The sequence below is a fragment of the Ascaphus truei genome, chromosome 2 (genome assembly GCF_040206685.1).
Source record: "Ascaphus truei isolate aAscTru1 chromosome 2, aAscTru1.hap1, whole genome shotgun sequence".
Taxonomy (NCBI): domain Eukaryota; kingdom Metazoa; phylum Chordata; class Amphibia; order Anura; family Ascaphidae; genus Ascaphus; species Ascaphus truei.
The window spans coordinates 216,371,720-216,390,085 of NC_134484.1; the positions used below are offsets into that span (position 1 = coordinate 216,371,720).

General features: G+C 52.6%; 1 protein-coding gene across 1 annotated transcript; it reads left to right on the forward strand.

Annotated features, from left to right (window-relative positions):
• The first annotated feature begins 589 nt into the window (after nt 1-589).
• Nucleotides 590-6,153, forward strand: LOC142487141 (uncharacterized). The gene is made up of 2 exons (XM_075585914.1): nt 590-1,598; nt 2,005-6,153. Exon 2 carries the CDS (start codon nt 3,759-3,761, stop codon nt 4,767-4,769), a length of 1,011 nt encoding a protein of 336 aa, XP_075442029.1. The 5' UTR covers nt 590-1,598; nt 2,005-3,758; the 3' UTR covers nt 4,770-6,153.
• Nucleotides 6,154-18,366: the final 12,213 nt, after the last annotated feature.

Here is an 18,366-nt window from a genome sequence, read left to right on the forward strand (position 1 = left end):
AAGAGGGGGCTACATATTAAAGAGATGTAATTCCTAAACCCTTCCTCCAATTTGGATGTTAATACCCTCAAATTAAAGCTGATAGACTGCACTTTAAGCCCATATTCATTATTTAACTGTAACTTGAATTTATTTTGGTACACAGCCGAAATAACAAAACTTGTATCAGTGTCCAATTATTTCTGGACCTACACTACCGACACACTTTATTGAAGTGTGGTCGGTACCGCAAGCCGGGAAATCTCCCGGCTTGCTAGTGGCCGCCCCTCGGCGTGCCGCGCATCATAGACGCGCGGTCACGCGTCATCGGGAGCGTGCGCCCGCTGCACGCGTGTCCAGGGGCTCCCCGAGGGAGCCCTGGTGTCCCGCGATCGCGGGACAGCGGCAGGGGGTTCCGGGGGACCCGGCGGACCCGGCAGCGGTAGGGAGAGCACCCCGATCGGAGGGCGCTCTTCCGCTGCTTCGGCGTGCGCCCGTCACACTCGGGCGCGCGCCAGGCTACTGCTGCGGCACAGAACGGGCAAATGCTTGAATAAACTGTGCCGCAGCAGTAGTAATGTAGTAATGAACATGAAGATGAACTGTATATTTCGATTAATTCTTTGTTGTTGTGGTGGTGTTAAATGCATACTCATTCATGCATAGTGTTTTTAGGAGCCTTTATAAATAGTTAGGGATTATTCAAAATATGAAAGTATGTCCTTTCATACATATGAATGTTGTTAAATGTTTATTAACTCAAACAGGTAAGGCATGTTTGGAAATTAATTGAACACATTTAATAATCAGTTTAATAGTGAAAGTCAAATATGCCATACAGTGCATGTAAACGGACTATTAAACTAACTTAGCTATTGTAAAGTATGCTAACTTACCCCTTCACAATTCGAATTAATGTAAAGTGTCATGCTATGACACACTGATTTCTATACAACATTCTTCACTGTCATATTACATGAGCTAGTGTTTCATGTAATGTGTCAATATCAATGTATACAGTCATCTGTAGAAGCACATGCACACCGCTTGTAGGTGCTGGAGGGGGGTACTTATCTGCCAGTGCACTGTATCCAGGGAGGTCCAGACATCCCAGAGGTACTTGAGCAAAGGAATGGAAGCAGGCACACAGTCTTTCTAAAGGTGCAGTTTATTGTGACACCAAAGGTCCAACGTTTCGGCAAATAGATTGCCTTTATCAAGGAGAGGGCTACAGAACATGCTAAACATACCACAATTTATACACAAATGGGTACTCACCCCTCCACGATCACTGCTGCCTTGCTCCTGGATGTCGACACCCCCATTGTGATGTCAGAGCGCCAGCGCGACGTGGCGTGATGACGTCATGCACCACCAGGGGAGGATCCCAGGACTCCACGAGGAGACAGCCTCCCCAATGCCTGTGACAGGATAAGATGGCTGTCCTGCAGGAATCTGGAAACTCAGGGAGCCGTCCCCTCACTGGCAGCAGAGGCTCCCCTGGTAACGTCATCACGCCCTCACGGGGGAGGGGGGTGGCGGGCCCCAGGCATCAGACCTGCACTGGAGTGGAAGAAAGACAGCCTGATGCCCAAGGAGGACTGAATGATCGTGCAGGGGTAAGAGCCCTTACATAAACAATCAAGTGTAATGTGACTACAATTTTATTAAATAAAAAATAATTAAATAAAGTGTACAAATTAATTATATAACCACAGTGTAACCTAATGCAGTGTATAAAAAATGGTAGAAAACTGTATTTATGCTAGCAGCATTACATATAGAACTGGGACACAGAGAGGGGAGGGTGTGTTTGTGCAGGGAGGAAAGTAGCCTCCTGCACTAGGCCAGAAGTCTCCCCTTAGCCGCCAGCTAGGCCCTACTCACCTCAGCTTGTGGTTACTACAGGGGCTCCCCTTAGACTAGGGACAGGGTCCTGTAGAACCTAGACAAGTGAGGGTCCAGCCAGGAACCGTGACTATAATGGCAATTGCTGTGAAGGTAATACATCCTCTGCGTTAACAGAGACAAGAAACATTATAAAGGTGGATCACTCCATGCGGGAGCCACCCACCGTTGAGGCTGAGGCATCTTGGATCATCTCCTGGAGCAAGGGATTCCAAGCAAAGGTCATCTGCGCACCCGGTAGCAGGAGCACCGGGCAGGCATTATCCAAGTCACCAAGTGCACCACCTATACACTTCATCTTAGTGGGCAGCGCTGTTCCACACGTGGGTGGGGTTGTGGGACTCTTGGGACTTTGGGTACAAGGACTTTGGGGATACTGTGTAAGGAGGTTATAGCAAAGTTAAGGGCAAGGTTATAGCTGCCAGCTAGTGGCAGAGGGTGGCATATATATCGTTGTGCATACTGATGATGTTGCACTGTGAAAGTATGATAATCTGTGTTGTGTTGCTATACAATATGATGTGATGTGATGTTATTGTGTTATTTCCTCGTTCAGTAAACCTTTTAGCCATAACCCTGGTGTATGTGGTTTCTGGGTGGGTTCCTATGCTATTCCCATTCTACATTCCTATAGAATCCTACATAGGTGGAGGCGCTGACCGATGAGAATGTTCCAGAGATTCACCCCAGGCTCTCACTAGCGGAGGCTCAGGCCTCCTGTGAGCCTGACAGGTACAACGCACCACACCAGGTAACATTAGGTTCCCCGCACACACACACTATACTGTATGTGATTGGGTGGGGGGTGATACCCGTTACATTTGGAGGTGCTGCTGAGATCAGACCTGGGGTGCCCTATTCTATTTTTGTGTCAAATTGTGCCTGTTAAGTCCCAACCATGTTTGTGCGCTTGGTGGACAAAAGTATCCCCACGACATGTGGTAGTAGTAGGCAATGTTCCCACTAGTGCGGTGAAGTTGAAGGAAATTTGTGAGGCCCTAAAGGGACTCCTGGGCCTAGACCAAAGGTGGAGGAGGATAGCGTACCGGTACGACACCACTGAACAGTGGAGTAGGCTATGGCTAGTGGCGGATCAGGAAATATGCCGGGAAAATGCCCCTCTGACTTTACATTTCCCAGAGGCCCCACCAGAAGGCTACCCTCTTATATACGCAGAGAGCCCTAGTGAAATTAACAGAACTGTGACCAAAATGGAGGCTCCCTCATGCAGTGAGTCACACTTAAATGGCGTCTCCCGCCAAATCAGGAGTGCACATGTGCTGCTGACTGCAAGCCTGCACTAAATTGTGTTGCAAAAATCTTCCCAGGACTGGCGGGAAACCCAGAGCCCCACCCCCGCAATGTGAGTGACTAAGTGCAGAGCCAGAACCACTCAGTGATAGAGAGTGCCCCTCCTTTAAATTCCACCAGTGGGAGCAAGCACAGTGAACAGCAATCAGCAACTGCTGTTCCCACTAAAGAAAGTACAGAATGCAGAGAAACACATCCTCAGTTGTATGGAGTATGGTGATCAAAAGGAGGGAAAGTATCCTTTCTTGTGTGCCCGTGCCTACAAAAGGACTTGAATCTGTCTGGTGGTATGGACTTTAACCACTTTAGGCTACCAATAGAATACCGGGTGGCAGTGGTGGATGAAGAGGGGTGCATAAGATGTGTTTGTAACCAGTGTGACTTCCCAGGTGGCAAACAGACCTGGGGTCCCCAATGTGTTTGCTGCGGAGCACAGTTTCTGAAGCCAGTGCTGCTGTGTGCTACGGAACCACAGATGACGGAATCAACGAAGGGTAAGGTGACTGCCCAGGGAGAATGGGGATTTCTACCACTGATACCCGCCGGAGCATGACCGCTTCATGCTGATTGCCGCCAGTAAATGCGAGGCGCCCCGACGCTGTTCCCCTGTGGAGGTGTCCCTACCCCCATCCTTGTCTACTGATGACAGCAACCAACAACCAGCTGTGGTGATGCGCCAGCCGGCGGAACACCCAAGTGAAGCTGAAAATAAAGAGACATTTATCCCATCTACTGCGGACCCTGCTGTGGGCCCGTGGGCCCTACCACTGCCAGTCCGGCCTACTACGATGGTACCATCGGTCCTAGGCTTGGGATCAGTACCTAACGACGACAAGGGTGAGTTAACTGCCCCAGGGGTGTCGGGTGTGAGCTTCCAGGTGACCGCGGAGCATGGTCGCTCCTTAAGTCTGGCCACCGGGGCGATTGGCTCCACTCGGCATCGCGTCCTGGTGGAGGTGTCCCCCTTAGAAGATTGCTGTCCAGTGGTGCGAGTGGACCAGTACCCACCGACTATCATCCAGGTGAAGAGGAAAGTCAGCACCAGCATGACGTCCAGTGCTGCCATAACTGAACTGAGTGTGAGCCCATGCACTCCAACCCAAATGGTCCCAGGACTGGGATCCAACGCTCCCGAGTTTCAAGACAGTGAGTGGACTGCCCCAGAAGTGCCGGGGACAGGTCCCAAGACAGCCGAGGTGGGAACTGACAGCGTCCCCGAGGACCTGTTGGCCACCATGAATCACCACAGTGGTAAGGTATCAACCCTTTACCCCCTGCAGGATGTAACAATGACTTTGAGTACGGGGACATTGCTAATTGCTCGCTTCCCAGTGGAAGCCTCCCAAGTGCGTAGGGACAAGGACTGTGTTGTGAGTGATACCGTGAAATTTGCCTCCTTTAAGCCCAAAAAGGAGCGCTCCATTCACCATGTGGTGGACCGCGGAAAGGGTCAAGACCTCCTGGCCTACCGCATCCATGCTGCAGATGGGCTGGCCAAGAGACACTGTGCTATTCCTTCCACTACAGGGAGGAACCAGTATGGAACCAGTGACTGTTGCACCAGACCATGAGTTTGCGGAGGCTCACAAAAGTCAAAGTGAGGTACCCCCACATTATCAGTTAGGAGCACCCCACAATTGGTCTTAGCAAACAGCTAACACTCAGCTGGCCTCGGGTATTACTGTGTGTGATATGCCATGTATCAGTGATGTTAGAGTACATATGTTAAGTTATACCTATTATGCACTGCATTTTGATTGTGTAACTTTATGTTGTGATGCCCTCCAAGCGGGGAGGTTGTAATTTCCACCAGGGGGAGAATATAGCCATGTCCCCTCTGGCTCTCCAGACATTCGGTTCTCTCTCTCCCACCTGCGACAGCGTGAGGGCAGTTGCAGGGGTGATCGCATCACCGGGGGCTCCCGGCAACTTCAGCTACAGGGCGCCGCCATTTTGTGTGCGTTTGCGCATACGCGGAAGTTCGCGCGAGTGCAGTATAGCCTCAGATGCAATATGGCAGCCATAACAGGGAGTGAGAAAAGACGCTCCATAGTCAGGGACATCCCCCAGTTCGCACATGCGCAGTTAGCAGTGGTGGCGGCCATTACACAGCGCGCACGAGGCCCCAATGTTAAAGAGAGCCACCAAGGACTACAATTCCCAGCAGCGTCTGGGGACTGCTTTTTCACCTGGTCACAGGCAGCCAGACAGCCAATAAGGCTGACAGATTCTCATGCTGCAAAGTTGCAACAATGTTATGTGAAGACAGGGATTGTCAGTAAGGAGCTGGGACACAGAGAGGGGAGGGTGTGTTTGTGCAGGGAGGAAAGTAGCCTCCTGCACTAGGCCAGAAATGTCCCCTTAGCCCCCAGCTAGGCCCTACTCACCTCAGCTTGTGGTTACTACAGGGACTCCCCTTAGACTAGGGACAGGGTCCTGTAGAACCTAGACAAGTGAGGGTCCAGCCAGGAACCGTGACTATCCTGGCAATTGCTGTGAAGGTAATACATTCTCTGCGTTAGCAGAGAAAAGAGACATTATAAAGGTGGATCACTCCATGCGTTGAGGCGGAGGCATCTTTGATCATCTCCTGGAGCAAGGGATTCCAAGCAAAGGTCATCTGCGCACCCAGTAGCAGGAGCACCGGGCAGGCATTATCCAAGTCACCAAGTGCACCACCTATACACTTCATCTTAGTGGGGCAGCGCTGTTCCACACGTGGGTGGGGTTGTGGGACTCTTGGGACTTTGGGTACAAGACTTTGGGGATACTGTGTAAGGAGGTTATAGCCCAGTTAGGGGCAAGGTTATAGCTGCCAGCTAGTGGCAGAGGGTGGCATATATATCGTTGTGCATACTGATGATGTTGCACTGTGAAAGTATGATAATCTGTGTTATGTTGCTATACAATATAATGTGATGTGATGTTATTGTGTTATTTGCTCGTTCAGTAAATCTTTTAGCCATAACCCTGGTGTATGTGGTTTCTGGGTGGGTTCCTATGCTAGGCCCATTCTACATTCCTATAGAATCCTACATAGGTGGAGGCCCTGACAGACGAGAACATTCCAGAGATTCACCCCAGGCTCTCACTAGAGGAGGCTCAGGCCTCCTGTGAGCCTGACAGGTATAACGCACCACAACAGGTAACATTAGGTTCCCCGCACACACACACACTATATGCGATTGGGTGGGGGGAAATACCCATTACATAAGGAATCAGTTACAAAATACTCCTTTGAGACAAACTATTTAAGCCTCTCTCTCAATAGACATGTGTGTGTTTAGATATATAACCAAATATCAATATATATCTATATATACACACATTATATATATATATATATATATATATATGTATATATGCAGTGCTCGACAAACCCACTCGCCCACTCGCAGCTGCGATCGGAAATTGGCTCGTGGCCAGTAACATGTCCCCTGCTCTGCAAAAAAAAATCCCCTGCTCGGAAAAAAAAATAAAATAAAAAATCCTCTAACTGATGGCTGTGACGCGGGATGGAGCTGCCAGGACTTCAAACTGCCCTTCCTTCTCTGCACGGGTGAGGGGTGTGTGCGTCTGTTGTGTCTGCTCCTCCTCCTCTATACTGAATGTGCTCCTGTATAATTGTGTCAGCTCCTGCACTTATCCGGTCATGGAGGATTTTGGACAGATGTTGGAGGTGGGGGGAATGGAATGCAATTTAAATACACTGTTTCTCCTCCCCCTTTGCCCGCACAGGGGCGGGAGGTAGTAGTGTGGGTATTTCTCCTCTCCCCCCCTTCTCCCGCTGCCCGCGCGGGGTGGCAAATAGTAGCACTGGTGTTTCTCCTCCCCCCTGCTCCCCGCTGCCCGCGCGGGTCGGGAGGTAGTAGTGCGGGTGTTTCTCCTCCCCGCTCCTGCTTTCCGCGCGGGTCGGGAGATACTGTAGTTGTGGGGGATACTGTAGGTGTCTCCCCCCCTCCTGTGTGTTTCTCCCCCCCTCGTGTGGATGTGTGTGTGTGTGGGAGAGAGAACGTGTTTATGCAGGACACCAGAGGTACCCCCCTGTCAGTCACCCACCCACCCAGTCAGTCACACCCCTCCCCCACCCAATCATTCACCCCCCCAACCCAGTCACCCATCCTTCCCCACCCAGTCACCCATCCCCCATCCCCCCACCCAGTCATCCATCCACCCAGTCACCAATCCCACCGGTCACCCAGTCAGTAATCCCACCCAGTCACCCAGTCAGTAACCCCACCCAGCCACCCAGGTCAGTCACCCCCCCACGCAGTCAGTCACCCCCCCACCCAGTCACCTATCCTTCCCCACCCAGTCACCCATCCTCCCATCCCCCCCACCCAATAACCCATCCCACCCAGTCACCAATCCCACCAGTCACCCAGTCAGTAATCCCACCCAGTCACCCAGTCACCCAGTCAGTAATCCCACCCAGTCAGTAGTCCCACCTTGTCACCAATCCCACCCCCCACCCAGTAACCCAATCAGTAATCCCACCCAGTCAGTAATCCCACCCAGTCAGTCACCCCCCCCACCCAGTCAGTCACACCCCCACCTCCACCCAATCAATCACCCCCCAACCCAGTCACACATCCTCCCCCACCCAGTCACCCATCCCACCCATTCACCAATCCCACCCAGTCACTCAGTCAGTAATCCCACCCAGCCACCCAGTCAGTCACCCTCCCACTCAGTCAGTCACCCACCCCCACCCAGTCACCCATCCTCCCCCACCCAGTCACCCATCCTCCCACCCCCCCACCCAGTCACCCATCCCACCCAGTCACCCATCCTCCCGACCCAGTCACCCATCCCACCCAGTCACTAATCCCACCAGTCACCCCAGTCATCCAGTCACCCAGTCATCCATTCAGTAATCCCACCGAGTCAGTAGTCCCACCCAGTCACCATCCCACCCCCACCCAGTAACCCAGTGAGTAATCCCACCCAGTCAGTAATCCCACCCAGTCAGTAATCCCACCCAGTCCAGTAATCCACCCAGTCACCCAGTCACCTAGTCAGTAATCCCACCCCCCACCAAGTCACCCAGTCAGTAATCCAACCCCCCACCCAGTCACCCATCCCATCCCCCACCCAGTCACCCAGTCAGTAATCCCACCCCACCCAGTCACCTAGTCAGTAATCCCACCCCCCACCCAGTCAGTAATCCCACCCACCGACCCATCTCAGTAATCCCACCCCCCACCCAGTAACATACTCAGTAATCCACCCCCACCCAGTCACACACTCAGTAATCCCACCCCCCACCCAGTCACCCATTCAGTAATCCCCACCCCCACCCAGTCACCCACTCAGTAATCCTACCCCCCACCCAGTCACCCACTCAGTAATTCCACCCCCCACCAAGTCAGTAATCCCACCCCCCACCCAGTCACCCAGTCAGTAATCCCACCCAGTCACTCAGTCAGTAATCTTACCAAGTCACCCAGTCAGTAATCCCACCCAGTCACCCAGTCAGTAATCCTGTCTAGTCAGTGGGTGGGCCCAGTCACCCAGTCCATAATCACCCCCCCCCCCACCCTGTCACCCAGACCGTAATCCCACCCGCGTCAGTCAGTCACCCCCCACGTCAGTCAGTCACCCCGCGACTCTCCCTCTCTGTCTCTCTCCCTCTGTCTCTCTCCCTCTCTGTCTCTCTGCCTGTGTCCCTCTCTCCCTCTCTGCTTGTGTCTCTCTCCCTCTCTGCCTGTGTCTCTCTCCCTCTCTGTCTATCTCCCTCTCTGTCTCTCTCCCTCTCTGTCTCTCTCCCTCTCTGTCTCCCTCCCTCTCTGTCCTTCTCTGTCTCTCTCCCTCTCTGTCTCTCTCCCTCTCTGTCTCTCTCCTTATCTCTCCCTCTCCCTCTCTGTGTCTCCCTCTCCCTCTCTCTCCCTCTCCCTCTCTGTCAATCTCCCTCTCTCCCTTTCTGCCTGCTCTCTCCATCTCTCTGTCTCTCTAACTCTCTGTCTCTTTCACTCTCCCTCTCTGTCTCTCTCCCTCTCCCTCTCTGTCTCTCTCCATCTCCCTCTCTGTCAATCTCCCTCTCCCTCTCTGTCTCTCTCTGCCTGTGTCTCTCTCCATCTCTGCCTGTGTCTCTCTGCCTGTGTCTCTCTCCCTCTCTGCTGTGTCTCTCTCCCTCTGTCTCTCTCCCTCTCTGCCTGTGTCTCTATCCCTCTCTGCCTGTGTCTCTCTCCCTCTCTGCCTATGTCTCTCTCACTCTCTGCCTTTGTCTCTCTCCCTCTCTGCCTTTGTCTCTCTCTGTCTCTCTCCCAGACTCTGGATCTGGATATCTTATTTACTATATATATATATATATATATATATATATATATATATATATATATATATACTAGCTGAGAGCCCCGGCGTTGCCCGGGATGTTTGTGGTGTGGGGGTGGCATTTGGGTGGGGAGTGGTCCACGCGGCCCATGTGCGGTGGTAGTGCTGCTGTGGCTGTACTTATGTTGATTGTATCGGTGTGCTGATTTGGGAGGGTTTGGTGCTGATGTGGGGGTGCGGATGTGGGTGTGCCGATGGGGGAGGTGCAAAGGTGGCGATGTGTGAGTGCTGATGGTGTGTGATGGGGGCTGGGAATGGAGGGGAGCCGAGAATGCCAGTGTGCTAGGGGGGCTGTTGTGGTGGTGCTGGGGATAGTGTGTGTGTGTGTGTGTGTGTGTGTGTGTGTATACGTGTGTGTGTGTATACATTGTATGTGTGTGTGTGTGTGTATACATGTGTGTGTATGTGTACGTGTGTGTGTATACATGTGTGTGTATACACGTGTGTGTGTGTATACACGTGTGTGTGTGTATACACGTGTGTGTGTGTGTATACATTGTGTGTGTGTATACATGTGTGTGTTTATACACGTGTGTATACACGTGTATACATGTTTGTGTGTGTGTATACATGTTTGTGTGTATACATTGTGTGTGTGTGTGTGTGTGTGTGTGTGTGTGTGTGTGTGTGTGTGTGTGTGTGTGTGTGTGTGTGTGTGTGTGTGTGTGTGTGTGTGTGTGTGTGTCTACGTGTACATGTGTGTGTCTATGTGTACATGTGTGTGTGTACATGTGTGTGTCTACGTGCGTGTACGTGTGTGTGTCTGTGTTTGTGTATACGTGTGTGTGTTTGTGTATACGTGTGTGTTTGTGTATACGTGTGTGTGTGTGTGTGTGTCTACGTGTCTGTGTGTGTGTGTGTGTCTACGTGTGTGTGTGTGTGTCTACGTGTCCTTTGGCCCGTCACTCCGCCTCAGGCCAATGAGAGGGGGGGGAGGTGGTGTGAAGGTGGGGGGAGGTGGTGTGAAGGTGGGGGAGGTGGTGAGGAGGGGGGAGGTGGTGGGAGGTTGTAAGGGGGGAGTGAAGGGAAGGTGAAGGGGGGGTGAAGGGGGGGTGAAGGGGAGGTGAAGGGGAGGTGAAGGGGGGGGTGAAGGGGAGGTGAAGGGGGGGGTGAAGGGGAGGTGAAGGGGGGGGTGGAGGGGAGGTGAAGGGGGGGAGGGGAGGTGAAGGGGGGGAGGGGAGGTGAAGGGGTGGTGAAGGGTGGTGGAGGGAGGTGAAGGGGGGGGGGTGGAGGGGAGGTGAAGGGGGGGTGGAGGGGAGGTGAAGGGGGGGGTGGAGGGAGGTGAAGGGGGGGGTGGAGGGGAGGTGAAGGGGGGGGGGAGGTGGAGGGGGGGGTGGAGGGGAGGTGAAGGGGGGGGGGTGGAGGGGAGGTGAAGGGGGGGGTGGAGGGGAGGTGAAGGGGGGGGGGGTGGAGGGGAGGTGAAGGGGGGGTGGTGAAGGGGGGGTGGAGGGAGGTGAAGGGGGGGTGGGTGGAGGGGAGGTGAAGGGGGGGGGGGTGGAGGGGAGGTGAAGGGGGGGTGGAGGGAGGTGAAGGGGGGGGGTGGAGGGGAGGTGAAGGGGGGGGGGGGTGGAGGGGAGGTGAAGGGGGGGGAGGTGAAGGGGGGGGGGTGGAGGGAGGTGAAGGGGGGGGGTGGAGGGGAGGTGAAGGGGGGGGTGGAGGGGAGGGGGGGTGGAGGGGAGGGGGGGTGGAGGGGAGGTGAAGGGGGGGTGGAGGGGAGGTGAAGGGGGGGTGGAGGGGGGGTGAAGGGGGGGTGGAGGGGGGGTGGAGGGGGGGTGAAGGGGGGGGGGTGGAGGGAGGGGGGTGGAGGGGAGGGGGGGGTGGAGGGGAGGTGAAGGGGGGGTGGAGGGGAGGTGAAGGGGGGGGTGGAGGGGGAGTGAAGGGGAAGGAGGGGGGTGAAGGGGGGGGGGTGGAGGGGAGGGGGGGGGGTGGAGGGGAGGTGAAGGGGGGGTGGAGGGGAGGTGAAGGGGGGGTGGAGGGGAGGTGAAGGGGGGGAGGTGAAGGGGGGGGTGGAGGGGAGGGGGGGGTGGAGGGGAGGTGAAGGGGGGGTGGAAGGGAGGTGAAGGGGGGGGTTGGAGGGGAGGTGAAGGGGGGGTGGAGGGGAGGTGAAGGGGGGGGTGGAGGGGGGGTGAAGGGGGGGGTGGAGGGGGGGTGAAGGGGGGGGGTGGAGGGGAGGTGAAGGGGGGGTGAAGGGGGGGGTGGAGGGGGGGTGAAGGGGGGGGGTGGAGGGGAGGTGAAGGGGGGGGGGAGGTGAAGGGGGGATGGAGGGGAGGGGGGGGTGGAGGGGAGGTGGAGGGGGGGTGGAGGGAGGTGAAGGGGGGGGTGGAAGGGAGGTGAAGGGGGGGGTTGGAGGGGAGGTGAAGGGGGGGGGTGGAGGGGGGGTGAATGGGGGGTGGAGGGGGGGTGAAGGGGGGGGGGGGAGGTGAAGGGGGGGGGGTGGAGGGGAGGTGAAGGGGGGGGTGGAGGGGAGGTGAAGGGGGGGGGTGGAGGGGAGGTGAAGGGGGGGGTGGTGAAGGGGGGTGGAGGGGAGGTGAAGGGGGGGGTGGTGAAGGGGGGGGGTGGAGGGGAGGTGAAGGGGGGGGGTGGAGGGAGGTGAAGGGGGGGGGAGGGGTTGGAGGGGAGGTAAAGGGGGGGGTGGAGGGTGGAGGTGAGGGGGGGGGTGGAGGGGAGGTGAAGGGGGGGTGGAGGGGAGGTGAAGGGGGGGGGTGGAGGGGAGGTGAAGGGGGGGGTGGAGGGGAGGTGAAGGGGGGGGGTGGAGGGGAGGTGGGGGGGGGTGGAGGGGAGGTGGGGGGGGTGGAGGGGAGGTGGGGGGGGGTGGGAAGGAAGGTGAAGGGGGGGGTGGAGGGGAGGTGAAGGGGGGGGGGTGGAGGGGAGGTGAAGGGGGGGGTGGAGGGGAGGTGAAGGGGGGGGTGGAGGGGAGGTGAAGGGGGGGGTGGAGGGAGGTGAAGGGGGGGGTGGATGGGAGGTGAAGGGGGGGGTGGAGGGGAGGTGAAGGGGGGGTGGAGGGGAGGTGAGGGGGGGTGGAGGGGAGGTGAAGGGGAGGTGGAGGGGGGGTGAAGGGTAGGTGGAGGGGGGGTGAAGTGAGGTGGAGGTGGAAGGGAGGTGAGGGGAGGTGAGGGTAGGTGAAGGCCGCTCAGTCACCCGTCCGGCCGCTCACTCACCCATCCGGCAGCTCCCTCACTCGTCCGGCCGCTCACTCACCCGTCCGGCAGCTCCCTCACCCGTCCGGCAGCTCCCTCACCCGTCCGGCAGCTCCCTCACCTGTCCGGCAGCTCACTCACCCGTCCGGCAGCTCCCTCACCCGTGTTGTGGCCGCTCCCCGCTGTGTCCCGGGCGCTCGCTCCCCACTGACTGTAGCGGCGCCGGGGGGGAGGGGGTGTGGAGGGGAGGTGAAGGGGGGGTGGAGGGGAGGTGAAGGGGGGGTGGAGGGGAGGTGAAGGGGGGTGAGGGGTGGTGAAGGGGGGTGAGGGGTGGGTGAGGGGAGGTGAAGGGGGGTGAGGGGAGGTGAAGGGGGGTGAGGGGAGGTGAAGGGGGGTGACGGGAGGTGAAGGCCGCTCACTCACTCGTCCGGCCGCTCCCTGAGGCAGGAGGCCCGCGCTTCCCCTATCCGGTAGCGGCGCACGTGAGGGGGAGAGCAGGAGGCTTGGGCCGCGCCACGAGGGAGGAGGAGGCTGGAGTTTGCTGCTCTCCGCGGCGCACGGTGAGGGGTGATGGTGCGGCTGGGGATGTTGCGGAGCGTGGGGATTTGGGTGAGGTGGGGAGGGGGGAGAGAGTGAGGGGCACTGGGAGAGGAGGGGGTGTGTGTGTGTGTGTGGAAGGTGAGCTGCGGTCCAACTGACGGGGGAGAGTGATGTGATGTGTGTGTGTGTGTGTGTGTGTGTGTGTGTGTGTGTGTGTGTGTGTGTGTGTGTGTGTGTGTGTGTGTGTGTGTGTGGTGTGTGTGTGTGGTGTGTGTGTGGTGTGTGTGTGTGGTGTGTGTGTGTGGTGTGTGTGTGTGGTGTGTGTGTGTGGTGTGTGTGTGTGGTGTGTGTGTGAGTTTTTTGTTTTTTTTGGCCCGTCACTCTGCCTCAGGCCAATGAGAGGTGCGGGGGCGGGCAGGCCAAAGGACCAATGAGATTGCCGCTAGGGACGCAGACATACAGTGAACTCAGAAATATATAGTAGATATATATATATATATATATATATATATATATATATATATATCTTAACTGTCGTATACCTACACGAAATAACCTATACTGCTTTCTTCCAGATCTGACTCAAGTGTCATATGGGAGACATCGGATCCCCCCTAACCCAGAAGACAGATAGGGAACACCTCCCCTCCAACATATAACATTGCGGGAATGAGGGTACCTGGACATTGAGGGACTGCGGATCAGGTAAGATCCCAGGCGGGATTGCTGCTTTAGATATTGTGAAGCGGGGGCATCCAGACACTGGTTAATGGGTGCAGGAAACACGTCACACACACACACAGGCACACACACGTAACAAGGACTAATTGTGGTAAAGTATAAATTTAATACAATAAATAAACGTATGTCAAAAACGAATGTTGTTCTTACTAGAAATTAATTCAATTTCTTTTTTTTAAACAGGGCTGGGGGCGTGGCTAGGGACGGGGCTAGTTGGCAAGTAGATTTTTGGGTTCGGCGAGTAGATATTTGGGTGATTTGTCAAGCACTATATATATATATATATATATGTATAAAAATCAAAAATAAATAGATGATACCATTCTGTGGCTAACGAACAGAACGGTATCATCTATTTATTTTTTGATTATTGAAGCTCGGCTAACACGGTACTGATATCTCTACATATATGTATGTATATATATATATATATACAACTGTATGCTCATCTGCATGTCTTAGGCAGGTCTGCAACCCCGCCTTTCACCATTATCACCCAGCACACAGCACTTCCACTGCAGCAAGGGATTCTGAGAAATGACATGCAAATGAGCACACAGTGCCACTTTTTGCTTCAAAAACCATTTTTAACATGGTTCCCTATATATATATATATATATATAGATATATGAGAAAGTCAAACTGCGCTCTTGCTTCCTAACAGGATCTCGTAGTGGATCAACTCTTCCCTCTTGAAGCTGATGTGATGTGAAGGCACCCCTCCTCCACAGGTCCCGTCGCAGGATGGCTCCAAACGCGGGCAACAGCAGGGAATGAAACACAAAAGCGCACCAAGGGTCAAGATTTAATTAAAACATGTTAGTAGTAGTAACAATAAAAACTTACATATAAGGTTAAGTACATCCAGTATTAAGGTGCAGAGGAAACAGTCCTGGTGGTGTCCTGGGCATAAAGAGATGGTGCAGAGGCTTACGAGGTAGACCCGCGCGCTGGGGCTGCCTGGCTCAGCACCACGTTGTTCTTACTTCTGGGTTGCGGCTTCTCGCAGGACCCGTGAATAGTAGCCTGCCTCAAACGCCGGTTCCCCAGAGAAACTCACTCCGGCATGCCGAAGGGTCTCTGGTTGTTGATGGGACAGCTGGGGGTAGGTACACCAGTGGGCTGACTTCTAGCTGCACCGTAGGGCTTTCGCAACGCGTTTCACACAGTGTTGTGCTTCATCAGGCATGTACCTAGGTGTACCTACCCCCAGCTGTCCCATCAACAACCAGAGACCCTTCGGCACTCCGGAGTGAGTTTCTCTGGGGAACCGGCATTTGAGGCGGGCTACTATTCACGGGTCCTGCGAGAAGCCGCAACCCGGAAGTAAGAACAACGTGGTGCTGAGCCAGGCAGCCCCAGCACGCGGGGTCTACCTCGTAAGCCTCTGCACCATCTCTTTATGCCCAGGACACCACCAGGACTGTTTCCTCTGCACCTTAATACTGGATGTACTTAACCTTATATGTAAGTTTTTATTGTTACTACTACTAACATGTTTTAATTAAATCTTGACCCTCTGTGCGCTTTTGTGTTTCATATATATATATATATATATATATATATATATATATATATATATATATATATATATATATATATATATATACACATCCATAGATACATATAGGTGTGTGTGTGGATAACATTCCAATAGAAACTGTTTTTAAGTAAACCCTTTGCTTGCTATATTCATTGTAACACCGCCGGAATAAAGTATCAGTGTATCTCAAAAGCTCGCACAAATAAAAGCATTTCGTTAGCCACAGAACGGAATCGTCTATTCATTTTTTATTATTGAAGCTCGGCTAACACGGTACTGATACCTCTACATGAGTATGTATGTGTATATATATATATATATATATATATATATATATATATATATATATATATATATATATATATATATCCATGTAGAGGTATCAGTACCGTGTTAGCCGAGCTTCAATAATCAAAAAATAAATAGATGATACCATTCTGTGGCTAACGAAATACTTTTATTTGTGCGAGCTTTCGAGATACACTGATCTCTTCTTCCGGCGATGTTACAATGAATGAAGCAAGGATTACTTAAAAACAGTGTCTCTTGGAATGTTATCTGTGCTGGTCCTTCCCCCGATGTGGATGTGTTTTATGGCTAGAGGTGTCAAAGGTTTACTGAAAGCAAGTGAAGAAAGAGTGTGTATGTGTATCAGTGTGAATAAGAATGAATGGAGAGCCCCCGTCTCTCTTTCGGGGTTTTAAGATTACCTTTGCCATACTCAAAGGTAATCTTAAAACCCCGAAAGAGAGACGGTTGCATGAATACAAATTTATGCAACTGTTCGGGACACTTAGCAGTGGCCTAAACAGAGATCGAAATTTTATGAGTCATTACTGACACTAGCGAACTCTCTTCCCATGAGCGCTAAAGGCCAAGTCTGTACATACTGTGCTATATGTATGCACACACAGCTGTCTCTCACACATACCAATACTCCTTATTTTTCCATCCCTATACACCAATAGGGACCACATAGTATCCACACACACTTTTAGTTGTGCTACAAACTCTCACATTTCCACACCCACCCACACCATTTATATCCCCTCTCACTCCACACACACCTTGTGTAGAGCACTGTTTATACTGTGGGCTCTCCATTCATTCTTATTCACACTGATACACATACACACTCTTTCTTGACTTGCTTTCAGTAACCCTTTGACACCTCTAGCCATAAAACACATCCACATCGGGGGAAGGACCAGCACAGATAACATTCCAAGAGACACTGTTTTTAAGTAATCCTTGCTTCATTCATTGTAACATCGCCGGAAGAAGAGATCAGTGTATCTCGAAAGCTCGCACAAATAAAAGCATTTCGTTAGCCACAGAACGGTATCATCTATTTATTTTTTGATTATATATATATATATATATATACATATAAATATATATAAAATCTACCTATCAATAATATGTATATATAGGTCGAAACAGCTGTCTGTGGGTGGTTTTCTGGGTATGCACCTTAACCCTGGCTGTGCTCAAAGCTGTGACCATGCAGCAAGCTTAAGCGTATAGGGAACCATGTTAAAATGGTTTTTGAAACAAAAAGTGGCACTGTGTGCTCATTTGCATGTAATTTCCCAGAATCCCTTGCTGCAGTAGAAGTGCTGTGTGCTGGGTGATAATGGGGAAAGGCGGGGTTGCAGACCTGCCTAAGACATGCAGATGAGCATACAGTTGTATTTACATTTGCATATTTGCTTTGCTGTGGAGGGTTTTTGTCACTTTTTTTACTCACCATAACTTAACTCAGTATTATGGTTGGCCCATCCTTTAGCTTCTTTGCATACCAAGTTAATCAACCCCACACTGATGAGACCCATTAAGGTCGAAACAGCTGTCTGTGGGTGGTTTTCTGGGTATGCACTTAACCCTGGCTGTGCTCAAAGCTGTGACCATGCAGCAAGCTTAAGCCTATAGGGAACCATGTTAAAAATTGTTTTTGAAGCAAAAAGTGGCACTGTGTGCTCATTTGCATGTCATTTCCCAGAATTTCTTGCTGCAGTGGAAGTGCTGTGTGCTGGGTGATAATGGGGAAAGCTTGTCCAGGGTGGGAAGGGAGCGACGATATCAGGGATACACCAAAAAAATAAAGAACATATAATAGTGCAGTAAATCAAAACAACTTGGATAGCAGGAAAACTTGGCTCTTTAGAAATGCCTACTTACAGCAGGTCAGATAAAAAACAGCATTGTCTACACCACTGGTAGAGATGGGTGTTAATCTTCTAAACCAGGACAGGTTTTCAGCAGGGATTATATTCAGATCAGCTCTCATACACTGATGGTGTATGGTGAATGTCATGCAAAACAAGGGCAGACCATGGTACAGATCGATATAAAATTTATGTTGGATAAAACAACAAAAGGCATAGGAATCGTACTCACAATAAGTACATTAGACATGTACACGTAACGTTTTACTTGAGGCAGGGAGGTGCCGGACCCGTGTGGTACAACTCAGCTACTCTTTTCCACTACTCGCATCAGACCGTGTGGAAGCTGGCATCTGACGTCACATCAAGGTACGGCGGGGTGACGACGTCCGGTCCGATCGAGGAGCTCTGGAGGCGGGGCAGTGAGGGAACTCGGCACTTCAGGAGCCTTCAGTTCAAAGGCAGCTGGAACTGTGACTGGCTCTATGCGTTTCGCTGTCAATGACAGCTTCCTCAGGAGCACGAATGAATACCCCTAGTGGGTTCTTGGGCAATATATATGGCGTACCCTTAATAGGTTCAATCAATCAATTTAATACACACCGGTTCTCTCAAAAAACGACGCAACATAGTATTTATTTATTACATTAATGGAAAACTTAATAGTCAAAAATCAATAGTAAAAATGTATAAGAAAATATAT

What these genes read in the sequence shown, in the direction of transcription:
- LOC142487141 (XM_075585914.1), top strand. Translation starts at nt 3,759, where the DNA reads ATGCTGATTGCCGCCAGTAAATGCGAGGCGCCCCGACGCTGTTCCCCT.